The sequence below is a fragment of the Diospyros lotus genome, chromosome 5, assembly GCF_014633365.1.
Source record: "Diospyros lotus cultivar Yz01 chromosome 5, ASM1463336v1, whole genome shotgun sequence".
Lineage (NCBI taxonomy): Eukaryota > Viridiplantae > Streptophyta > Magnoliopsida > Ericales > Ebenaceae > Diospyros > Diospyros lotus.
In genome coordinates, this window is record NC_068342.1 from 27502940 (window position 1) to 27530281 (window position 27342).

General features: G+C 35.9%; 1 protein-coding gene across 43 annotated transcripts in view; it reads right to left on the bottom strand.

The window, feature by feature from the left end:
* The window catches only part of LOC127801380 (DNA damage-binding protein 1-like), a 166575-nt gene that overhangs the window by 40883 nt on the left and 98350 nt on the right, over window positions 1-27342 (bottom strand). For 14 of the 43 annotated variants that reach the window (XM_052336451.1, XM_052336450.1, XM_052336448.1 and 11 more), the window contains 15 exons: window positions 26017-26076; window positions 25787-25881; window positions 25435-25495; window positions 25015-25100; window positions 24649-24714; window positions 18602-18894; window positions 16473-16765; window positions 13066-13940; window positions 12099-12329; window positions 11462-11572; window positions 8849-9124; window positions 8193-8467; window positions 4815-5037; window positions 4628-4754; window positions 3268-3482 (listed from right to left, as the gene is read on the bottom strand). In XM_052336451.1, coding sequence (XP_052192411.1) covers window positions 3397-3482; window positions 4628-4754; window positions 4815-5037; window positions 8193-8467; window positions 8849-9124; window positions 11462-11572; window positions 12099-12329; window positions 13066-13071 — 1335 coding nt within the window. In that variant the 5' untranslated portion in view covers window positions 13072-13940; window positions 16473-16765; window positions 18602-18894; ... (3 more) ...; window positions 25787-25881; window positions 26017-26076 and the 3' untranslated portion in view covers window positions 3268-3396. The other 29 variants (XM_052336452.1, XM_052336436.1, XM_052336434.1 and 26 more) reach the window with 18 other exon arrangements.

Below are 27342 nucleotides of genomic sequence, written 5' to 3' on the forward strand. Positions count from 1 at the left end.
TGATGTCAGACTCCTTTTGATTACTGATTTGATATAGGATGCTCTGTGGAGATGCACACGCACTGTCGAGCCGCACCTAAGGGGTGGTGTGGCAGGCAAAGAGATGCACGAGTTGACCTCGATGAAGGTTGGATAGATAGGATCGAGAGAATCCTTGAAGGCATGGCTGGGCGAATTTTAAAATTGCAGCCCGAGCAAAGAATTGTAGATGCTTTGGAGAAGTATCTACGACAAAATGCACCGGTGTTTCGAGAAAAATTGGCAGACGACCCCGCAATCAGTGAATACTGGTTGGACCAGATCGAGAATATCCTACTAAGATTGAGAATCTTGAATGAAGAAAAGGTCGAGTATGCGACCTATATGTTGGAAGAGGAAGCGGCCCAATGGTGGAGGTCTATGCAGCAAGCGATACCTAACCGGACAGGGTCTCAAGGGTCGGCAACAGAAATAGAATTGGGGGAGATACCCCAGATGTCGTTTTATAATTTAAATACTTAATTAATTAAATATGTTTAATTAATGAGATGGAGAGAGAAGGGAAGGGTTTCGTGAAAGGGAGAGAGAGTCACATGAGAGAAAGGAAAAGAGTGAGGGAGGGAAAACAATGGCCGTGAGAAAAAAGAATAGGTGAATTGAAAAAGTAAAAATTATTAAAAAAATATTTTGATAGTGGAAAAGTAGAATTCTAATTTCAATTTGCCTTTTGTTTGTTGGGCCATATTTCAAGTTGCAAAAATATTAATTATTGAAAAAATATTAATGATTAATTGTTGGACCATATTTTTTATAATAAAAAATATTAACTATTATTGGGGCTCTTGACTACTTTTAATCTTAATAATAATAATAATAATAATATTGTTGTTATTATTATTATTATTCTTATTCTCATAAAATATATATATATATATATTATACACATATTGACAGTGAAAGAGGAGAACAATTTATCTCCCATTTTAACTTATCTCCTGCACTCTCTATGTTTATTTTTATTATTTTATATTTATTTTATTAATAAATAAATAAATTAAAACAGTTAGACAAGACTACTAGACATAGGATTCGAGGATAGGCTTTATTAAAATCATTCTACTTTTTATTACAGTATAGCAGATTTTATTATATATTTAATTTAAAATATATGTATCTTTTAAAATTTAAATTTTAACAAAATATTAAGACTTATTTACCTAAATAATATTTTTATGTTAGAGAGAATTGTTGTTTTCATTATGCGGAGCAGCGGAAGCCTTTACAAATATAATATATATATATTATAATTTTTTAGTTAATATAATTATTATCACATAAAAAAACAACAATAACAGTGTGTGTAAATCTAATTTCCAACGTTTCATTTCAATTTTTTACTTGTCAAGTTTGAAATTGAAATCTTGAAAGAGACAAGAGGGGCAAGGACGTTACACCAAGTGCATTATTGCAGCTGCAAATTACAAATTAAAACATGGTCGAACGGACAAAGTGCAAATTGAAATGCATAATATATTATATTATATATTAACATAATTATTATCAAAAAAAGAAGACAATAATTTTTAGCATTTCCGTCCTCTACTTGTTTTGTCAAATAAATTTAATTTAAAATTAAGATTTTAAAAAAGAATAAGAGATGTCAACAAGTTACAGCAGTAGCTTCTTATTTTGTCAAATAATTTTTTTATTTCTTTAGAAGAATTTTTATGTGTTAATTAAGTTTTATAATATAGAAATTACTTATTTTGAACTAAATATTTGTAGAGTGAGTTTGATATAGACTTTAGTGATCCACATACAAAAAAAATAGTGGATAAGATTATGGTTAAACGTTTTACGATTTATAAATACCAATGCCACATACATTACAAGAAATTTGCTACGCCAAAGAAAGGACGTTCAAATTCTGTCGATTACATGGAATCGGATGATTGGAAAGCTTTATGTACTCATTTTGAAGAGGAAAAATTTAAAGTAATCTTTTATTTCTAATAAATTTAGATATAATAAATAAATTTTCTCAATTTTTTTCATTTGTGATTTAATTGTTCATAGCACTTTTTTTCCTCTTATTATTATATATTGTACAAATTTGTAGGCCATATAATATAAGTACTAATCCTAGTCATTCATTTAAATAATTAAATCACAAAATTATTTAAATGAATGACTAGGATTAGTACTTATATTTTTCATAAATGTTAATATTTTCTTACCAAAAAAAAAATTATCACTTTTACGAATTACTGACATAAATATTTTTCTCACTATTAGGACATTGAGAATATGCTGAAAATATTTATCACCCTTTAATAATTCTAACAAAAATATTTTTGTCACATTTTTTGATTTTGTGACAAAATAATTTCATTAGTATTAATATTTTCTTACTAAAAAAATTCATCACTTATGTGAATTATTGACACAAATATTTTTTTCATTATTGAGACATTGAGAATATGACAAAAATATTTGTCACCCTTTTATAATTTTGACGAAAATATTTTTGTCACATTTTTTGATTTTATGAAATACAATTTCATCAATATTAATATTTTCTTACTAAAAAACGTAAGAAAATTTTTGGAATGTCATTTTTTTCTTCTTATCGCATTTTTTTTACTAAAAACGTAAGTAACGAATGAGAAGGATACCATTTTGAAACCTACTCCTCAAGCAACTCTTCACGAGGAGAATAATTAATACCTAGAGTAAGAAACAATCGTTCTTCGTTGGATTCACTTGAAGCACTGAAAACTCAACAAAGCCATCCAAGCAGAATTTCAAGGTTCCCACTTATTCTTGGTTACTGTGAGAAAGCAATATTAGGTCATCGACAAACATCAACATGCCCAACGTTTTTGCATCTCCACTAGTATTGAAATGAATTGGCCTAAGTGTGATGGTGAACAATGCCTTGGAGCACCTCCATAACAAGCACAAATAGATAAGGATATAATGGGTCCCCCTATCGGACCCACACCCCATGCAAAATATCCATGGAATTCCCTAAACCCTAAATCATAAATTGCCCAACATTGAGTTTTTTTTTTTTTTTTTTCTACGCAATTAAAGAGGCTTTAAGTTTGAGAGGAACTATAAAATAGTGTGTTTGACAAACATGATCAATTTCATATGTCTAAGAATTATCTAGTATAAAAACTTTTTCTATTAACTTAATTAAATATTCACTATTCCTCAATATCATTTCAGCAAAAAAGAATTATAACTTAATTAAATTCACAATATTTCATATTTAAAGCTTCCCACAACTCAACAATATTTTTCTATTACTTTCAAAACATCCAAGAAAAAGAATAACAAATCAACTTCATGTGTTTCAACAACAAAAGCAAAACCAATGTCTGCAAACAGAGAACGGAAACTGATCAATCATCATGGGAACATCCAAAACATTTGGCTTAGAGACTTTAATTGATCTTCCAGAGCTGGCGCGCCTTTGAGATCGTCTAGAACTGTGACTGCAAATGAGCAATTACGTCGTTATCCACTTGGAAAGCCTTGTTTTGAAACTCCTAATTGTAACTATATACTTTTAACCTTTAAAAAAGATCTAACAGAAAGTACAACATAGTTAGATTTGCCTTTGCTTCACAAAACAAGTTTCCACATCAAACAAGGGAAAATAAGAAGCATAAGAGGAAACTTCTGATGCCTTCTGACTCATTCCCATATTTTTTAATGATAATCAGGGAACAAGAAGATGGAAAAGTAGATATTTGAACAATATGAAAGGACATGTGATACATTAGTGATATAAAATATGAATCCATAACAGTGATGCCATTGAGAGAATGCACATTCTGTAAAGCTGGGATAATTATATGTTTTAAGTTCTTGGCAGTTTATATCCCTTTAGGAGGCATCCTAGTGGGTTGGGCCGCATCCTTTCACAAAGATACTCAACTATAAGTCTCACTAAATTACCTGCCAAGAAACAGGTTTTTAGTTTCTAATGACAAGTGAAAACTAAACTTCTTTCCAATATATCAAACCATAATAGGTTTTTTTATCAAGGTCTATGTCCATGGTTTTCTTTTTCTGGTCCCTATTTTTGGAGTATTGGGGTGGGGTGGGGTCATGGAGCTACTTCCAGAATGACTAGCACCAGTCAGAATTAAAAATCATTGTACGCTACGCAAAGAATCTGCCTGAATAGTTAGACAACTAGTGATAATTAGAGGTTCTATTTTGGAAGCAACTCCTCTTCAAAACAACCCTAACACCTTGTTAAAATTCTCACTCGGTAAATTATTTGACAGATTCTTAGGCGGCTTGTTTTCATTTCATAGGGAAGTTATTACTCCTTTTAAGTAGTGCTAGAGTGCCTAGAAAGCTGTACTACAAATGATTGGAAGAATTGAAATTATTTTAAAGGCTCTTAGGTTGATCGTTTCCATTTCGTTGGGGAGTTGATACGTTTTAGGTAGTGCTCAAGTGTATTAGCTAGCTCCCCCTTTATCTACAAGATTCTATAGATCTTCTAGAATCATGTGTGCATTGATAGTACCCCTTTTATATATATTCTACTGCATTGTTTCATTAGTGCTCCAAAATAAAATTTTAAAAATATAAAATTAAGATAACAACAACAGAACCAACACACCTGCAATTGGGAGAATATTTTGAGAGGGTAAAGGAAAAACTTTATTGGAAGTACATAGAGAAAACCTTTGTAGAATATGAGCTTGTGTGCAGTCCAAGAATGATGCAGTCCCAGCAACTGACAAGTACTGGAATCAGCTAGAAATATAGTTGAATTAATAAAAAGATATTGAAAATTCTAATTTCACCTTAAATTGTGCCACAGAAAAGGAGAAACAGAGTAAGAGATCATGCAGTTGAGTTGGGGAAAGCTTAACCAGACACACAAATATCGATGACTGAATACATTCAAGCCAAGGACTGGAACTTAAAATAGGAGGCCCAAGATCTAAATAGCAACAGCGAATGTGAAGCTTTTGTATGTCATCAATTGTGCCAATTGTAAGCTCCCCTTCTTTGGCAATTGCAAGACTGGACAAGTAATAAGCCAACCATTAGAAATGTCAGCCATAAAAGGATAGAAATATTTCAATGTCATGGAACCAAATAATGCAGGAGAGACACAATGTGCAACAGCTATGGAAAATTTTGCAATTAAGCTTTAAGTTATTAGTGGTAGGTAGCAAACAAAACAGTATTTCAAATAAAAGAGAGCTTGCTTCATTTTGTACTAAGACTGGCCAGTCAAAGCATATGTTTTCATATGACAATTCATATGTGACATTGCAAATCATCAATACACATTACTTTTAAAGACTTCTACATGAATATAGTGCATGTGAGACACTGCAACAATTTGAGAGATATACCAGCTCTCCTCCATATATGTCAAACTTAAAAAAGGCAAAAAGTCCCTAGTTTTTGCCCCTTTGACCAACCTGCTTATCTTCTTGACAGATTTTCAATCATTGGTGAAGAACTGTTCCCAACAAATAAAATGTGATTCTACCATCCACAGTTCCTCGTACAACCCCACCATATGATTAATTGTTCATGATCTTTGGTTACTAATGCAGTGGCCATAAAACCCACAAAACAAATGGATCAGAGCAAAACGAAAAAGGAAGGTTGATTAACCATCTTGAAAAACAGAAGGTGCTAATGAGGCCTGGAAAAATGCGAGTTATTCTCCGACTTATTCAAAGAATGTGGAAAAAGAAAATGTTACTGTAACGGTCCTCTCCCGGATCATCCCGCTAGAAAAGAAAACACATGGCATCATTTGAAAGGAAACACATGGATAGAAAAGTCTTCTCCAAGTCTTTACTTAACCTCCAAGTTTGGGACACATGGCACCATTTGGATGGGAACACATGGAAGTAATAATGAGTCTTAAATAATTATAGTGACACATGGCATGTTATGATTTGTCGGGTAATTCTATAAATAAGCTTGAAATCTATAATACTCGAAGTTCTTAGGCATTGTTGTTCAAGAAGTAAAGCGTTTCCTTTTAAATCAAAGGATATGGTTGATATATGTGAAGTTCCTGGGTAATCACCGAGGAACAAATGAAGGATTTTCCAAAAGATCATGGAGACTACCGCAAGATCTTGACATGTGTCTTAAGCTACATTTAAATAAAGTTTGGAATCCAAAGTAGAATTGAAGAATTATTTGAAATTCGAACCAATAGATTTGTGCCACGTCGTTATTGATCTTATCCTCAAACGCCCAATAGGATGCTTCCAACAGAAGGTGAAAAACAGAAGGTGCTAATGAGGCCTGGAAAAATGCGAGTTATTCTCCAACTTATTCAAAGAATGTGGAAAAAGAAAATGTTACATTCGAAAATTTTGATGATTTAGAAGTACATAGGAATTGCATGCTGTCTGAAAAAATGTCAAGCCATGAAAAAGATGAAAAAATAAAAAATAAAACAAATGGACTAAATAACATCCAGATAAAAGCAGATAAAATTTTATGGTTAAGGAAACTATTTAATGTGATTCTTAGATCCGATAGGATGCCTGGCAAGTAGAAAAAAATAACATTTTGGTACTCATTTACAAAAATAAAGGATATGCGAAAATTACAAAAGAATCAAGCTAATAAATCATCCTATGAAACTTTGAGAAGGGTGATCGAGCAAAGGTTAAAAAGAAAAACCAAAGCCATTTAATTTGAGTCTATGTTCATATATCATCAATAGAAGTAGTCCACTTGTTGAAGAGTTTGATAAAAGTCTCCAATAAACAGAACATTTACATATAGTGCTTATAGATTTAGAAGCAACCTATATAGAATCACCAACAATATTTTAGGAAAGGTTAGAAAGGAATCCAGGTTGTTTACATACAGATTATTCAAAAAATAGGAACATTTGGGACTTCTAGAGAAAATCTTTATACTTTCTCAATTACAATTATATTACATAAAAAATCTGTGTTCGATCCTTAACTCTTTGCTTTAATGATGTATAAACTCACTAAAAATACATTCTAGAAGAAATGTCTTGGTGTATGTTATTTGTAAATGACAGTCCTGACAAATGAAACAAAATGGCATGTATAGTGAACTTGAGTTATGGAAGGACGCCATACAATTTTAAGGTTTCAAGTTGAATAGGTCACAAATAGAATACCTAATATGCAAATTAGAAAGAAATAAATGTGAATGATGTTGTGGTCGGACTTGAAGACCAAATTATTTCAAGAAAAGATCAATTAAAATATCTAAAATAACAGGACCAAAAAAATCAATAATTGAGAAAATTACATAATCAAGACAAGGTGATGGTTAAAATAAGAAAGTGCTTCAAGATTTTATATGATTGTAAAATTGCTTTGAAGTTATAAGGTTCTATTGGATGGCAACTGACTTTCCTTTATGGCATGGAATGTTGGGCAATTAAGTACCAATATGAGTGTAATTGAGTTGGGGATGTTAATTGAATATCCGGCCACACAAAAAAGTAAAAAATGGCAAATTAAGAATGAGATTATTTGTACTAAAGTTGTAGGGTTGCCTATTGAAAAAAAAGAAAAGAAAAGGTGAGAGATGCATTTAAGATGGTTTAAACATGTGATCAGTAAATACATTCAAGAGGAGTGGGTAATCAAAATAAGTTCGTAACAAACAATATAAAGGAAGATTTACAAAAAAAAAGAAATGCAAAAAACTCATAAGCATGACATGGAATATTAGCCTTGCAAAAGATACAAGTAGGATTACAGCTTGGTGCTGCTGTAGAGCATAAAAATATTCACGACTAGAAAGTGTTTTTACAAACTTGGAAGCAAAAAATGATTATTTCTTTAGTTTTATGAGATATCAAATTGACTAAAAATACTCCCTAAAAATATCATTATTTCCAACCATGGCCTCTACAAGTTTAGTTGTGTACCACACTTGGACCATGTGGCATACTGCAATCCTACATTTGCTCCCATTCTATGTTCAAGTACCCTCCAGTCACATAGGTAAAAATATAGGAACTTGGCCAAAAACAAAGCTTGTGATAACATTACTAGGTGGCCTAGAAATACCCCCGCAAGAAAGATGCCCTAGAATCACATGACCCATATTCTGGAAACAACAGAAATTTCTGTATAATCAAACTTCTGACATATCAATTAACATTGTTGGGGAATAAACAACAAATAAAGAGCAAATTTAAGAGTTACCTATCTGGGAAAGCAGAAGAGTTGAAAGGGCACATATGACTGACTTCCTTCAAATTCACGTTGTTGTAAAGTAATTTCTTGTTGCTGCTGTATATGACAGTTGGTCTGTCTGATGCAGCAAAAACATGGGTGGTATTCTTTGATGAGAAAGTATGGAGAGTTATGGGCTGGGTTCCCAGGGATATCTTTTTCCTATCTGTTAACTCCCCAGTGCTCATGTTCAGTAAAAAGTTTAAGAGATGGCCATCTCCAAGGGCGCATAGCAAATAAGATATCTGGAAAAAAAAACACAGCAGAAATTTGGATCAAAAGAGACTAACAGCAGATACACATTACCAGCCATATATAGATGAAATTGGCACATACAGTTCCAAACCCATCTCTGCTTGAAAATTTCCAAGCTAAATGCCAGATTGGTCCCCCATTATTATGGTTCCGCAATGTTATAGCAATGTGGTAACGAACCATAATTTAAGTGGTGCATAGTGAAGAACCAATCTAGTATGAATGCCCTTTTCATACATGCAGTTGGTAGGGTATTCAAGGTTTTACCAGAAAACTTTACATGCCCTAATACAGAATATTGCATGTAGAGCTTGAAAAAATTAAGAAAAGAACAAGAAGATATGCCAGAATAGGTTAAGAAGATAACATACCCCTTCAAATGAACATAATAGGACAGAGCGAGGAATTATCTCTCCTCCTACGCTTTCTTTTGTAATAAGATTCAGATCTGGAAGAGAGAATATTCTCACACTTATATCAGTCCACATTCCAACTGCAGCTAGCTGACTAAAGTTGGGATTTTCACCAATGGGATTTATATCAAGGCAAGATATATCATACTCCAATTGGGCATGTTTTACTTCTGCCAATATCCCATCACCAATTTCTAGGTAAACTAAATGACCACCACCAGTAGCCAACAAAACCTGTCAGAAAATATGTAACAGAGAGCCAATCAATTAATGTTTGTAATACAACAGCATGTAAGACCAAGTGGAACTAAACATAAAAAGAAATGTCATATCAACATATCAAGAAAAGCTACTGTACAAAGTGGAAACACAGACTCATTCTCATGAAAGCAATTAACAGGTTCAATGCCCACAGTGTAACGCCCCTAGCCGGCATCCAGCAAGTAAAATAAAGCTTATATGTGCCACTATCCTGAAAGTAATCTAAATGCATGTACATGTAAAGCTATGAATAGAAGGGAAATATCCTTCGAGCCAATTATCCTATCAAAAGGTAAAAAGCCTTTATAAAAAATTTGACATTCAATCCATGATTATCTTATTGTTTTGATCTGTATCTTTAGGTATGTATCTTCTATTGGAGTTGATAACGAAAAGAGATTGCCTTTTTGTCTGCACAGCATTTCTCTCTTTTTTCTTTGCGTTTTTGTTGAAGATGGTGAGAGTATCTATGTAGCTTCTGTGATCTCTTTGTTTCAATTTCTATCTTCTCTTAAAGATGAAAGAAATAAACAATAATAATTCTCCAAATACCAAAGAAATTAGTTTAGTTTTTAACATGCACTTGATGCCTGCCTAGCTCTTTGAAGTGGGAAGGCTACATGTAGAGCTTGAGTTCCTGCATTAACATTGAGAGCTAGGATTAGGCCTCATGTTCCAACAATAAAAGAAATATATTTGGTCAGGCATGGGAATATGGCTCTTTATTTCCTCAATTTTAATTAATCATCTCTTTAATATAATTTTCTTTATTTTACTGATATATTATGTTATTAATTGTATAGTTTATTTATCTTTTTTATTATAGTTTAATTTATTTTTTCCTTATTACCAATTATTTGACAACAACAATTATCATTTAAGAGGAGTGGTTGTCCCTATTTTTCCATAATCATTTTAGAAATATTATTATATGTTAAGTTTTATTTAAAACATGTTCACAATAATAATTAGGATTTTATATGCTTCCACAAGGTCATTTTGTCTATACAACTTCATTATAATTGTACATATTTTTATAATATATTATTTATTTACTATATCGACGTATTCAAAGGTTCTTGGTACCAATACCATCTCAATGACCATTCTGATACATTATTCGGTATGATATTGATAACAATGGGTCACCAAACTCAGAATAATGCAGGTTGCCTGACTTGCTATTGCTCCAATAGCCTCCATATCTTTGCCCCAAAAAGAATGGCCCCCTCGTCAAGCCATGCATCACAAGATCCATCAACAAATAGAACTTATTTCACACAATGAAGAGACCCAGTTGAAGAATGTTCTCTTTCTAACAATACTCTCACTCGCATGAAGACCCCAATCAATATTATCAGTCATCTATCAATAAGCCTTCTATTGCTTTCAATCAACACCAAACTTAAATGAATAAGTTAAACGATGTTGCTTTTCTTTAACCTTTACATATTCTTCTCCTTGCATTTTTAGCTTCTTTTTAGAGAAACTGCCCTTCAAATTTGAAGGCACTGCCTTGATACCAAGATGAAATATAGAAGAGAACATCAAATGAGTTATTTGATTGATCAATCCTCTTTTTATGCATATGCAGCTGAAACTAAAAAGGGAAGAGAATCAATACAAATGACAACAATCAATCATACCAGTAACAATCCTGATTTTAAGCTATCAAAAATAAAGGTTGTCAAACGCATGTCACAATTTGTCTCAAATCTCAATCACTTTCATACTGATTTTTCTACACATAAGGTCGTGAAACAAATGCCAGCTATTTGTCTGAAATGACTTTAAAATTGTTTCATTTAGAAATATATAAACAATGAAATTATATGCCCATAACTACCCCCAAAAAAATAAGTCTGTTGGCAGGATGGAAAAAAAGAGAACGATAAAGTTACTCTTCCTATTTATGAATAATATCAGGAGGGAGAAAAAATATTATATGGAGAGAAGGGAATTAAGGCTACTTAACTTCCTATAAGTGGGTGGCCAAATTAATAATCACCAACTCCCTTTCATTAAACTAGGCCTGCTAATTGTGGAGATGAAGAAACAGGCATACAAAGGGTTTGACTATCCCTTTAGACCCCTCCCCTCCTACTTATGCTTTGCAGTGCCCACAAATGGTTCAACATAATAAGATAAGAGCTGGAAGGGCAAACTTGACAGCAAATGACCCTACATTCTGTAGCCATGAAATTCTAAGTTTATCCATCTAGATGAACTACCAATGAAGCACAAAATACCAAAACAATAATAACAAGCACATTTGTAACCAATTCCAAAAGAAAGAGATCAGAAATAAACCTGGGTGGCATTAGCAGTGGCCACATTAACTGAATACCCAGATGGGGCAGTCCATTCATCACGCAACATTTTAGAGGTAGAGCTAACCAATCTTACAGAGCTTGAAGTAACCTGTCAAAATGATTCATAAGAAACTGTAAACAGATTATAGTGATCATTTTAGAAGCAAAATATTGATTAGCCACATATTATCCAGCATAATTTATCAATGCTACAAAAGCCCACCCTCTTGCTTATCCCCTGATATTTACAGATAATTAATTTTAGAGACAACTGCATGGAGGATTAATAAGTTCATTTTCTGGATAAATTATGAAAATTTAAAAAGGTGACCAAGTAATAATACTCGTGATCAACTATCTTACACAAATTAGTCATTGAAGCCATAAGGGAAGCAGCCTAATTCAATGGGTCACGTTTAGGTATGCAAACCACAAAAAGAGGAAGACACATAAATACAACATTATCAACAAACAAACAAGTTTCATGTGTAAACTTCAATTAAGCTAAGACAGAGCCATCATGTAAGACACACTAAATGATTTACACTAAGATTTAGTTGAAGAATGCTTTTGGTCAAGCCAAAAAAAAAAAGCATTTTGCAAATAATATGACTAAAGATGAGATAATAACCAACCTGCACAAGTTGATTGTACACAGCATCATGACAGAACAAAGTCTGGACTTGAGAACAAATTCCATCTATCTCAGTTTCTTCCAACTCATCATTGGCATTCATTTCCAAAATCCGTGTCTCACTAATAAAACTGACAACCAAGAAAGCATCATAGAGATCATCGGTGGCTCTCCTTAGCGACCACATAATAAATATTATCCGGTACATTAGTAAGTTTAAGTCCACTGGGAACTAACCAACATGCAAAAGTAAATTAATGTGAGGCAAATATGGCTAAAGAAAGCAAATAAAGCTACAAAAAGCACATAATAAATTAACACTAATTTAGCAAACAGAGATTTAAACCATATGAAAGCAAAGAAGCAACCTGTTTGTAAGTCAAGACCTACGTGTTTATAGAATTGGTAATGGCGAGATTCAAATAGACCAGAAGGGATAAGTTACAAGGGCTATTGGGTCTCATAGAATAACACATGATGGGTAGGGCTTAAGGGCTAAAAAGTGCAAGGAAATTAAGGGTTGGGCTTGGGTTTCTAAATAGGTTTTTTTTTTTCCTGTAAATTCTAAATAGGTTGGGTACACCAAACTTGTAACAGGTAGAAAACTGATTCTTTTTTCCCCCTTCTCTCAATTGAGGGAACAACACTGGAGTACAGTGGGAGAACACATATAAAACTGGGTAGTTAAGAAAACAAAATCCAATGAATACTTGCAAAAATCTATTATATTATATAATATAAGAATAAACAAACACACAAGCACTAAAATCTAAAAGCACAATTATATGTATGTATACAACTTAATTGGTAGATCGTATGTCATGATTCTTGAATAATGGTATGTGGCTTACAAATAGGGAATGAATAGACTAGTAAACACAAGATTACAAGAGTCAAACAATATCATTTAGTACAAAACAGAGTAATGAGCTGAAAATTTTCACCAACATTTATGGCTGAAAAATTACCTGCATAATGAATTAATAGCATTGGGCTGCTTCCATCCTTAGCTTGCCTCCCTGTGCTTCTAGATAAATTTTTGCTAGCAGTGTCACTATCCACCAAACCAAGCTGCCAGGCTTTTAAGGTTACTGGTATTGTCACTTCGGCACCAGGTTTCAGGGGAAGAGCACCTTTTAAAGTTTCATACGGGATGGATAAAACAGAGTCTTGGTTTTTTCCTGACAAAAAAACATGTGCCTGCTCAACTAGAATTGTCCCAGCATTGGCCAGACTGATCCACAAATCACGAATCTCACCTTCATATAAAATTATAGCTCCGTCTCCTCCTACAACATGTGACACTAGCAATGGTAATGGGGGTACCACTGAAATATTTGGAACTGAGACATTTTTCAACTTTTTAGATCCACAGCAGCGGAAAGGGTCAGAGAGCACAAGACCTTGTGCTGCTCCAAGTAGCAAGTTGTCTACATCCTTGAAAAGGTGCTCGGTAATAACGCCAAAACAATGAACTATGAATCAATGAATTGTCACTGGTCCAACTTTAGTTGGAATGCCTGATAAGGTGATCACCTTTGAAGAATTAGGTGGAAGATTTACACTGATAGGAAAAGCATCAAAGTTTCCAGAATGCACCGACATACAGATACTATCCACCATTAAATCAAAGCCACAAGGGTTGGCCAATTCCACCAACACCTGGACTGGCTCTCCAACAACCCAGATCAGTTTCTGCTTACTGGTATGATTTGTCCCTCCCTTGCTGAATGGTGTATAAGTAAATGGTCCAGAGGGAGCTGATCCTGCCCACCAATCTTCTCTTGCTGGATGGCGTTTTACAATGTCCATTTGTAAGAAGTGGAGAGGAAATGAATGCAACCTAGAAGGATTAAAATAGAGGACAAAATAATACTAAATCATTGAAAAATGCATGTGAAAGGATACTCCAACTACGAATTTATAGTAACCATTGGATCAAATAGGAACCTGGGCGATAGAATTGGATATTTGGGACAAAGGCAAGGACCTTCATGCATTCTTGAAATTAAAATTTATTAGTCTCAGGAAACTGCATGGCACTTCATCCTCAGAAGCAGATTTTTTTGAGAAAAAAAGAAAAGAAAAGGAAAAGCATTAACCAAACATGTTTTGGTAGGATTGGAATCTTGAGTAAAGCCCCAGCATTCTAAAGCAGATACACACCTCACAAATACTAGCACATACATCTAATTCTTAAATATTTGGGGGGTATGAGAAATAGTGAATGCTCTGATGTTTAACAAAAAGAAAATGTTTCAAGGTTTCAGAAAAAGTCGTTTGTAACACGATTTAAGAATTTCTGAGATGGGACTGTTTCAGGAGCAGAGCTTTTCAGTACTATCATGAACAATTAGAGGGCTGCGTAGCTCATGAACAATTATATAATGTGGCTCTCCTGTTTCTAAAACCTCTAATTGTTCTCAGAGAATTTTAAAAATATCATTCTTACTTCCAATTGTGAGTGCTTGTATCACTCTAAGCTATCAAGTCCTTCAGCTTAGCTTGAGCAAGTGAGCGGCTCCATGAGTTGTCCCCCCAGGCATCGAGCCTATCTCCATGTCTCCAATTTTTGAGCTTGTTTACATAACTTGCAATAATAATAATATGCTATGTGTTATTGATTGGACTAGTCTAGGCACCCCTCAGTTCAGCAAGATCTCTCTGCCCAACCATTGCATATGTTAAAAAAATACTCACCACCCCATTTGGTTAGGTCATAGGAATTCTCCACCCATCTCATGCATGTTTGATGGGTCCCATGTGCCATTGCTGACTATGATAGGAGCCGCTCCTAAGGATCCTATGTCTTTAGTAACTCAAATGGCTTCAGTAACGTCAGCTGAGGCAGGGCTTAGGGACTCCTTCATGCAGGACCTTCAAGGTTTTATGGAATGGAGGCTGGAATTAGGAGTTCGTCAAGAACAAATTATGGAATGGAGGCTGGAATTAGGAGTTTGTCAAGAACAGATCCTCCACTACGAAGGATCCTCACCTTGATTGGTTCTAAAGAGAGATTGTTCAAAGATGAAGAATATGGAAGGCCTGAGTTTATCACTTACACCGTGTGACTTGTGTCATGATTGCATGATCTCCATGATTTCACAATACAAATGCTGCTTCTAACTATATGCATGACTACTCCATTGTCAATGTGCAGTCACCCCACTAATGAAGTTTTAGCCCTAACGACCATGTTCCTTGGGGTATCAGCTTGTTAGGATCCTAGAATAATTCCTGATTTTACGGGATTAGATTTAAGTCAACTTTCTATTTTATATTTGGTATTTTCTATTCTATGTTCAGTAGTTTCCTATCTGTGTATTCCTAGAATAAAGGGATCTTAATGACCTTTATTCCTATATATTGTAATACCCATTGATGGAACAAGATTATGGGAGAATTCTTCAACAAAAATTATTGTTTCATGTGGCTTGCTTCCTCCACCATAAATATGGGGTTGAAATGATTGCAATGGACCCATGACCATCCCCACCAGTATCACCAGTATATCTAGTAGCACATCTTAGCTAACTCTTATCTTGAAGAGGCTTGAAAATTTTGGAAAATGTAGAACATTTCAGACAATAAAGGATATAATTTCATGTCAAGCCTTTAGGGTGTGCTTGGGTGCACAAGATTCCCATCTTTGCAAGGGTCAAGGGAGAGATTGTATGCAGCTTTACCCTAGTTTTTTTTCAACAAAGCTATTTCCAGAATCTGTGAACTTCTAGTTACATTGGAGCAATCTTATTGTTGCTACCAAGGCTTTGCAAAATGGCTATTTCATGTGAAGTCTCTACAAAAGCATAAATCTCCCTTGTGTTCCTTCATGTTACAACAAAATTACAACAACAATAACAGGCCTTAATACCACTAGAAGGGGTTGGCTATATGAATTATAGACCTCCATTTTACATTAGTAAGTTTAAGTCCACTGGGAACTAACCAACATGCAAGTTATTCCTCATAGTTGCCTTTCGCACACAAATCATGTATTAGCAAATTCTTTATATCCTCTTATAGAATGCAGACAATTTTTTTTAAGCACATAGGAATCAAACTCATATAGGAGTCATTTGTAGCTGTAGCCTTTAACATAGCAATAGCCATAAAACCACAAGAACTTAGAGAACATGTCGTACTTGTGTTGGTCAATTGTTTAATTACTTTTTTCCATTGGATTCGCTTTGGACACTTTGGAGGACAAATGCAATCTTTGCTTATACACAGAAGAACCAATATAAGAAGTTAAGAAAGTACCTTGTGCTGCTGGATGAAATAAAGAATCATCTTAGTTAATTAAGAAAATAACTTGAGATCAGTCTATCCTGGTTCTCATTTAGAAAAACAATATTCAACACCAACAAAGTACCTGATAAAAGGTAAGAAAGGATCAGCACAGCGAGTTCCTGAAGGAAGCCTTTCTGCAGAATTTGCAAGTGCACTTGCAAGACCATTTTTTCCAATTGGAGTAATTAGAGGATAGTAGGATCGAAGAAGTCGTGCAGCTGCACTCCATGCAGCAAGAGGATCTCCAGCTCGGACAGTAGATAGCAAGATCTCTCTTAGCACAACCATCTGCAATGTGCTCCACTGTGACTCAAATAGTGAGACTATGGAATGATGATGCACTTTCCCAGCATTAGCATGAATTGATCCTGTTTCCTATGGTACATATAGAGTACGACAAGGAAAAAAAACTAAAAAGTTAGAAATATGAGAGTTTTTTAATTGCAGTCAACACAGTTTAAAATTTCCTTTCTAGAAACATAATTTGAAAAAATCACGAAGCCTAACATCAATGAAAGTGAACCAAGCCAGAACCTACCATCCATCCCTAATTTTTAGTCCCCAACCATGTAAAGATACTATTCTTCGATTAATTACTCGATAAAATAAGCACTATGCCAGAATATTTCCTGGACTTGCATTATTCATTTCCTGTACAAATGAGTTCATAGAATATTCAAAATAAAAAAATGGAGAACCTTAATATTAAAAATTAATTATTGTCAAGCTACAAGAAGAGTTACCCCACAACTCATCAGCTTAATTACTAAACAAAAGGCTGTGCATAGTAGAACAGCTAGCATTTTTGTGACTAGCATTGTAATATCAATGCTTGCACCATGTGATACTATTAGACTTGCATGGATAACTCTTATCTCGTCCCTACAATATTAAATGTAGTTGGTACAGAACACTGGGTTATCAATCATACTCGTGGGCACATTATCTGGTCTTAGTAGATCACATCAACCACATTGTGATAAGCTCAAATGTGTAAATAAGGATGTTATTTGGTAACAGATTTGCAAAGTTCTCCCATCATATAATCCTCTAGATGTTTTCTTTCGATATATTCACTCTTTTTTTCCTTTTCTTAAATTCATTTCCTGGATGATTTGTTGTAATTTGTAGTGTTTTAATTCTTTATGATTTCAACCCCTTTTCAGCAGTTCTTCTTCATCTACATTGTTATTTATCTTAAAAGAAAAGGCTATTGCTAATTCATTTGGTGCAAAACTAGAGGTTTTCTTCTCCTTGATTTGATGTAATCATCAATTTGAAGTCAAAATGAACTTTAATTTGGCTGATACCATAGTACTGTGTTTATTAAATCCGTAGATTACTTGATAATGGGAGTGAGAGTTGGCATCCTTTCCATATCCAAATGCATGTTCGCATGTTCTCAATCAGGAAACCATAGTCTTATCAGTTCTCTCATCCAAAACATTTCCAAGACATACTGGTATAAGTAACCTTGCAAGTGCTGGCATGTTGCTGATGATAAGATAACAAAAAGCACACATAACCAAGGAAGAAGAGAAAGAGGAAGAAAGGTGGAGGAGAAGGAGAAGAAAATACAGGGAAGAGAAGAGAAGTAGACATGATAAGGAAAGGAGAGGAGAGGAAAAAGACAAAACAGAGAAGAGAAGAAAGAAAGAGAAGCAGAAGAGAAGAATCTGGGAGGAAGAGGAAATATATCCGAGGAAAGAATCCAGATTTTGTTTCAGTAATCAATAACCCAAATCTGAAAACTCCTTACACTCATGAGGTACTTATAAACTCACAAATCCCTACCAAACTAGGAATCCTAGATAAAATGGGAAGCAAAAATCAAACATTCCTAATCCTTACTAAACTCAGAAGCTAAATTAAGGAAACAGAAACATAGGATCCCTGAATAACTAAAACCCTACACTAGAATTATGAAGTTCTAAAATAATTAACACTTTTGATGTCCATCAGAGATTGAAATGCCCAACAGGTACAAAAGAAACAGGAGAGAGAGAGAGAGAGAGTAATGGTAAATTAATAATCTACATTAGCTATCAACAAGCAGCAACCATGGCAAGTGAACAGATATCATGATACAGCAGTTATTACTTGCTAGTTCATCAACTAATACACAATAACAACACAATCATAGGTGTTTTTGTAGTTATCATCAACTAATGCCTGAGCATAATCATAGATGCCAAACTATTCTTTGCTCACTCGCATTTGGAAGAGAACTTTTAGGAATAGATGCTCTGCTTTGAACACGATATGCTTCTGTCGTCATTGCCAACACTTGCATGGCCCTGGTAGCAGCCTCTGTATTTTCTTGTTGGAAGTACAGCTGTGCTACTTGCCTTGAGAAAAAGGCAGCTTTCCGGTGATATCCTAAATTTCAAAAAAGACGGGCTATTTCAACATATAATATTAGTCAGTTGCTGGCATCAATCAAAGATTTAGCTCCATCTGCAGCGGCTGTCAACAATTCGACTACCTCCTTGGCCAGTTCTCACCTATCAATTAAAACAAACAAACAAACAAAAAATTAACACAAAGTATCTGATTTAAGAATGGACAGAAAGTGAAGAATCCTTGGCTTATGTTTTTCATTTCAATCTTTTCTCTACTTCCCTGACCCAAGGGTGAAGACAAGCCTTGGAGATGCTAATCAACTTGAAATAAGTATACCAGAAAATTTGACAGCGATTTAAAATCATAAATTGATAGCATATTATGGAGATAAATTACATAAAAAGAACTTGTTCCAAAGATTAAATTAGTAACTTCATAGAATGATGAAAAAACTGGAACCAAGGTCTTAGAATCACAAACCTGAAAGCAATTTGGAAGTCCATTTAAGTCACAAGCCTAAATACAATTTGTAAGGTCGCTACTCTATGATTGGAAGGTCATAGGACCAAGTTGAGCAAACAGCCCCCTTGCAAAAGCAAGGGTAAGGCCACATATATAGACAACCCTCCCCAACCCTCAAGTGTGGAGTCTTGTGCACTAGGGATGCCCTTTACTGACCCAAATATTTATACCAACATGCATAGTTGAGCTTTACAAAATTCTAGAGGATGTTGATATCATCAAACAAACCAAACTTCTATTCAAATAATTAGAATAATGAAATCCCATTTTACCAAGTCCCAGTCTACATTCTACCAAAATCTCAATAAATATTCAAATATCCTAGAATTTAGGTGTCTATTTGACATTCAAAATCTATGCAGATGCTAGGTAATCGAATATTTACCATTAGTTAAAACATGGTTCTAATGTTTATTTTCAATTGTTTGTCTCGTCACATACATGGTTTTTTTTTTTTTTACTAAATTAAAAAAGTAAGTCCAACGTCAATAGATTCCTGAGTTAGTCCTAATAACGTGACGGGTGAATGACCTTTAATTATCAATGAGATTGAGTAACTCCTTGCTAGGTTTTGATAGTAATATAATTAACCATCTCACTGAATTAGTAATGGTGCAAACCACACGAGACCCGAATGGTTAGCATGCCACCCCCAATGTTAGAACACTAACTGCCTTGGCATACTTCACACACTAACTGCCTTGGATATATGACATTTACCCATGACCCTAATGCATTAGCATTCTTAAGATATCCCATGAAATCGTAGAGCAAGTTCTTGATATAACAGACACATAAAAAAGAGCAAGATTAATCACTAGCAAAACATAGTAAGGTTATTGGCACAACCTTAATATAAAGTATAAGATAATATAAATCCTTCAAATCAAAACTCAAGTACCATCACTTGAGTATACGATCATTTACGTAACAATCTTGACGCCTAGCACTTAAACATCAATTATGAAATATATAATACATTACTCTAAAATCTTGAAGAATACTGACACATAAAATACTTAGCAGGTTATGACCAAAACGCTCATATGATAACATTAATAGATAGAACCCCAAAGAAAGGTATTTACAAACATATCAATAAAACATACGGCTAAAACACTCTAAAACATATTAGAACATTAATAGATAGAACATACTAAAGGAATTCTCTCCCCCTTTTTGAAATATTCATTCTAAGACTAAGTACACCCAAATATTGCAAGAATATATATATTTAACAACAAGCTGATCAAAAAGAAGATTTACTATCTTCTTAAGAAATCAAACCTTAGATAGATTTAAATAGAGGACATGCTTCCCCCACAAACAAGCCACAATTCTTTTAACACTCAAGCCACAAACAAGCCACAAATGTTCTAACCTATTTGAGTCATCTTGACAATTTAGGCAAACATTAATCAACAAAAGCAAATAATTCAAAATCATAAATCAAGTTTAAGAAAATTTGAACTAATATATCAAAGCTAAAGTGCTTTCAAGCACTAGGATTCTAGTCCTATGACACTCGAGTGACAAGCTCGAGTTTCTTTTTAAAAATATCTATTCTATTTTAGCAACTCGAGTAACACTTCCCCATTACACGACTAATATTCCATAGAGACCTATATCTATACACACTTACTCGAGATTACCTTTAACCTAATACAATCGTAGGCAAACCAATCATTTGACTACCACCTCATCAAAACATCAAGATTTTTCACTTAATTATCTAAATGCAAATCATGAATATTCAATCAAATATGTATGCACTTAGGTATAGAAATACCTTAGTCAACAAACAATCATTTTCATCATAATCAAAGATCATTCAAAACATCAATCACGAAAGAAGAACAAGCTAATTCAAGAATTTTATAAATCATACACTCATAGCAAGATTCATCATCAAAACATTAGGACATAGCACTCAATGAGCAACTTCATTTAAGACACTATAATATAATTTAGCATGTATTTTAACAGATACAGACGTACCTCAATTAACACCATAAGGTCATATCCAAAACAATTCATATTGACAGGCAAAAGATGATTTCATATTCGAGACTTTAATAATCAGCAAAAGCCCGGCTAGTCAAACAGAAGAAAAGACACATTGCCCCCAGAGAGGTTGAGGTACTTGGAAAAAGAAGTAGACAAACTCCTTGAAGCGGGATTCATTAGGGAGGTCCAATACCTCGTGTGGCTAGCGAATGTCATGATGGTGACAAAAGCTAATGGAAAATGGCGAGTATGCATCGATTTTACAAACCTGAAGAAGGCCTGTCAGAAAGACTCCTACCCACTCCCCCGAATAGATAGGCTAGTTGATGATACCTCCGGATATACTGTGCTGAGTTTTTTGGTTGCGTTTTCGAGCTACCATTAGATCTGAATCTATCCGCCTGATGCTGAAAAAGACGACCTTTATCACAAAAAATGGGACGTACTGTTACCAGGTGATGCCTTTCGGTTTGAAGAATGCATGGGCCACGTATCAGAGAATGGTCAACAAAGTATTCAAAGATTTTCTAGGGGAGGAGATGGAGGCCTATGTGGATGACATGATAGTGAAGAGTAAGCAAAGCGAGTCATACGCCCAACAATTGAAGAAAGTTTTGGCAGTGTTCTGGGAGAATAATATGCGTTTGAATTTTGACAAGTGTGCATTTAGGGTGAAATCAAGAAAATTCCTAGGATACATGATTACTCACAGGGGGATAGAGGCCAACTCAGAAAAGGTGCAAGCAAAGATTGACATGCAGTCCCCTTCATCAGTACAAGAGGTTCAAAGGCTGATGGGTCAGTTGACAGCTCTGAGCAGGTTCCTCTCCAAATACGCTGAACGCAGCCTCCCTTTCTTCAAGGCCTTAAAGGGGGGTAGGGATTTTCAATGCACTACCAAATGCGAAAAGACATTTCAAGAATTGAAGGAGTACCTAAAGGAGATTCCCCTATTGACTCAACCGAAAACAGGAGAAAGGCTATGCCTATATTTGGGAGTCAGTCACCACGTTGTAAGCGTAATTCTTGTTAGAAAGATGGAACAAGTCGACAGCCTAGTTTATTATGTGAGCAAGGTTTTGCAGGGAGCAGAGTTGCGATACCTCCACGCTGAAAAGGTAGCTCTGGCGCTGATAACAGTAGTGAGAAAATTGAGACCCTACTTTCAGGCCCACACCGTGACAGTGTTAACAAATCAACCATTAAGACAAATCCTACAGAAGCCTGAGTGTTCGGGAAGGTTAACCAAGTAGGCTATTGAACTCAATGAGTATGATCTCAACTTCGAGCTCAGAAAGGCAATAAAGGGGCAAGCATTGGTAGATTTTATAGTGGAGTGCAATCACTCCCCAACAGCAAAAGAGGTGCCCAGGAAAGAGTTGATGTTATTTGTAGACGAGGCGTCCAATGCGAATGGAGTAGAGTAGGAGTGGTATCAATCTCCCCCTAGGAGGCGTTGGAATACTCCTTGCGTTTCACCCTTCCCAGTTCCAATAACACGGCTAAGTACGAAGCGCTGCTAGCGAGGATGAAACTGGCTGAAAAGTTGGAGGTAATTGATCTAATGGCTCACAGTGACTCGCAGTTAGTTGTGGAAAAGTTTCAAGGGACTTACGAAGTAAGGGTCCCAACGTCGTCCCATTATCTGCAGAAGGAAAGGGAATTGGCACACAAATTCAGACGCTTTGAGCTAATCCAAATCAACAGATCCCTCAACCAACATGCAGACGGGAAGTCCAAGCTAGCCTCCACTCGGGACACCCTCGGACGACCGATTCATATGGAGGTCTTACAACGGCCAAGTATAGATGAAAAGGAGGGATAGATGCATTGCATTGATGTGGCCAATGAGATATCTACTTAATCAAGAGCTCCCGACAACACCTTCAAAGGCTAAGAAGCTCAGGATCAGCGCGATGTCTGTGTAGTTGAGGAGCTCTCTCATTTCCCAAGCATTCAGTGCGGAGAACATGTCCACTAATGTAAACAGCTATCACGACCCAATTAGTTTAAAATGAAATGACTACTTAAGCATCATGATTGAAATAGCAATATGTAAAAAAAAAAAAAAGAAAAAAAAAAGGGAAAGGAATACAAGCGAATAAAAGGTAAAAGATCACTACAGTGATAATTGCCAGCGTTGAAACTGCATGTAGACCTCCACAGAACAATCCAACGACTTCCTGCAGTCAAAAACATCATAAAAACATAGCCAAATAAACTATTTTCCACTGAACTTAGCGTCATTTTTCACTATTATCCAGTTTTCACATTTTTTTCAATTTTATCATCGAACTTTAACTTTTGTTTTAATTTTGCCCTAAAGCAAACCGGCGTGTGGCCCTCCATACGTGACGCTGACGTGGCGTGCTGTTGTGTCCAATAATGGACGCATTAGCAAAACAAACACATGTTTGACTTTGATCCAAATCTGACCCAGTGGGTTGACTGAACATTTAATAGGTCAAAACTCATCTTCTTCCCCAAATCACCTAGGGTTTTGCCTTCCACCTCGCGCTACTGCCGCCCCCGCCGTTGTCATTTTTGCTTTTTCCTGCTCCTGGCCGCCTTCTTTCTCACTCTTCATCGCCGGTGCCTTGCTTCCATTAATGGCGGCCACATGAGAAGCCGATTGTAAAAGGACGAGAGAGGGGAGAAGACCGAAGGTCGAGGGGAAAAAACGACCATGGCGAGATCGATGTTTAAAAGATGACAAGGGCCATGGGTCTATTGCTGTCGATCGATTGCGCCTTGCTTCCGCCATCGTCGACGATGTTCTCCAAAATCGAGCTTGACCGTGACTGCCCTAACTGACGATTCGTGTCCCCTTTTGGCCGATGGCTCGCCGACGTGAGTCATCGTTCTAGTCAACCGATTTACACGAGTCTTCTCAGCCAAGGGTCGAATCTCGGCATTGTAATGGCCATCGACGCAATGGCCAATGACCTCTGGTCACTCCCATAGCCGAACAGCTTCGTACTCGACATGGCTTGCGTGGCGTGACCAGAGGGTTGAGGCCTCGCGTGACCCCTCGATGAGAGAACAAAAAGGCGACCGCGATGAAGGAAGGCGACGACAACTCTTTAGGACGTAAAACCTAGTGGCCTGAGGGATGAAGATGATGGGTTTCTTTTGCTAAGGTCTCCAACAATTGACACATCAGCACGTCACCTAAGCGCCACGTCTGCTGGGGCACACGCCTGTCCGCTTGGGGATAAAATTGAAATCAAAGTTTAAATTTGATGACCAAATTGAACTAAATGTCAGAATTGGACAAAATTCAAAAATGACCCTAAGCTCAGGATTAAATAATCTATTCGGCCTAAAAATATATTGCTCTAAGAAGGGGGAAGAGAGGAAGAGTAATGCATAATGAAACTCACAACCTCTTTAAGAATAAGCTTTAGTCGCAGAACAATTTTCTCGTAAGAGCGTGAAATCTCGTACTTCACCTGAGCAAAACATCTTATAGTCAGTATAGCGCCAAAAATTCCCTACATAAAAATTGTGCACTTGATAAAAAAATCAATGACGGTAAGTAATGATGAAACATAAGTACTCGATCAACAATTTAATAATATTGAAATGCTCAAATACTTGAAAGAAGATTAACAAAATGAAGTGGTTTTAAGAATCATTTGATCCACCCTCAACAAATAAGTACAATCCACCAAAATGCAGTGAAAATATTTTACATGGATAACGCCACAAAATAAAATAGTTGCAGAAGATTTTGTCCAGAAATACCATACCTCGTTGGCTGAGAAAGTAAGAACGAAGAGCTACTTGTCTACGTAGGATTGGAGCTCTCATTTCCCAAGCATTCAGTCCTGAGAACCTGCTCATTGATGTAAAAAGTTATCACGACCCAATTAGTTTAAAATGGAATCACTATTTTAACATCATGATTGAAATAACAAGAGATAAAAAAAATAAACAAAATAAAAAGAAAGGAATATAAGAGAATAAAAAGGTAAAAGATCACTACAGTGATAACTAAAAGCGTTGAAGCTGCATGTAAACCTCAAAAGAACAATCCAACTATTTTACGTAATCGAAAAATTCATAAAAATATATTGATCCAAGAAAGGGATGAGAGGGAGGGCGATGCCTAATATATTGTGCAAAAATACAATACTTGGATCGCTAAGAAAATAAGATCAAAGTCTTACATAACTGTGTAGTATAGCAGCTCTCTCATTTCCCAAGCATTAAGTGCGGAGAACCTGCCCACTGATGAAAAGAGCTATTAGTACCCAATCAACTTAAAATGGAATAACTATTTAAATATCACGATTAAAATACCAAGACGTAAAAAAAAAAAAAAAAAATAGGGAAAGAAATACAAGGGAATAAAAGATAAAACATCACTATAGTGATAACTAAAAGCGTTGAAGCTGCATGTAGAACTCCAAAGAACAATCCAACTACTTTCCGTAATCGAAAAATTCATAAAAATATATTATCTTAAGAAGGGTAAGAGACGGAGGGCGATGCATAATATATTGTGCAAAAATACCATACCTGGGTTGCTGAGAATGTAAGATCAAAGTGTTATATGTCTGTGTAGTTGAGGAGCTCTCTCATTTCCCAAGCATTCAGTGCGGAGAACATGTCCACTGATGTAAACAACTATCACGACCCAATTAGTTTAAAATGAAATGACTATTTAAGCATCATGATTGAAATAGCAATACGTAAAAAAAAAAAAAACGGAAAGGAATACAAGGGAATAAAAGGTAAAAGATCACTACAGTGATAACTGCAAGCGTTGAAGCTGCATATAGACCTCCACAAAACAATCCAATGACTTCCTGCAATCGAAAACATCATAAAAATATGGCCAAATAGACTATTTTACACAGAACTTAGCATCATTTTTCACTATTATCCAGTTTTCACATTTTTTTCAATTTTATCATCGAACTTTAACTTTTGTTTTAATTTTGTCCTAAAGCAGACAGGCGTGTGCTTGTGGCCCTCCATATGTGACGCTAACATGGCGTGTTGTTGTGTCCAATAATGGACACATTAGCAAGAGTGCGTTTTTGTTCACCCTCTTTAACGAGGGTGAGGACCCTCGTTAAAGAGGGTGAACAAAATCGCACTCCATTAGCAAAACAAACCCATGTTTGACTTTGATCCAAATCTGACCCAATGGGTCGACCAAACATTTAATGGGTCAAAACTCATCTTCTTCCCCAAATCACCTAGGGTTTCGCCTTCCACCTTGCGCTGCTGCCGCCCCCGCCGTTGTCATTTTTGCCCTTTTCCTGCCCCTGGCCGCCTTCTTTCTCACTCTTCATCCCGCCGGTGCCTTGCTTCCATTAATGGCGGCCACATGGGAAGCCGATTGTAAAAGGACGAGAGGGGAGAAGACCAGAGGTCGAGGGGAAAAAACGACCATGGCGAGATCGATGTTTAGAAGATGACAAGGGCCATGGGTCTATTGCTGTCGATCGATTGCGCCTTGCTTCCACCATCGTCGACGATGTTCTCCAAAATCGAGCTTCATCGTGGCTGCCCTAACTGACGGTTCGTGCCCCCTTTTGGTCGATGGCTCGCCGACGTGGATCATCATTCTGGTCGACCGATTTAGGCGAGTCTTCTCAGCCAAGGGTCGAATCTCGGCATTATAATGGCCATCGACGCCATGACCGATGACCTCTAGTCACTCGCATGGCCGAACAACTTCGTGCTCGACATGGCTCGCGTGGCGTGACCAGAGGGTTGAGGCCTCGCGTGACCCCTCGATGAGAGAACAAAAAGGCGACCGCGATGAAGGAAGGCGGCGGCAACTCTTTAGGATGTAAAACCTAGTGGCCTGAGGGATGAAGATGATGGGTTTCTTGTGCTAATGTCTCCAACAATGGACACATCAGCACGTCACCTAAGCGCCACGTATGCTGGGGCACACGCATGTCCGCTCGGAGATAAAATTGAAATCAAAGTTTAAATTTGATGACCAAATTGAACAAAATGTCAGAACCGGATAAAATTCAAAAATGACCCTAAGCTCAGAATTAAATAGTCTATTCGGCCTAAAAATATATTGCTCTAAGAAGGGGGAAGAGATGAAG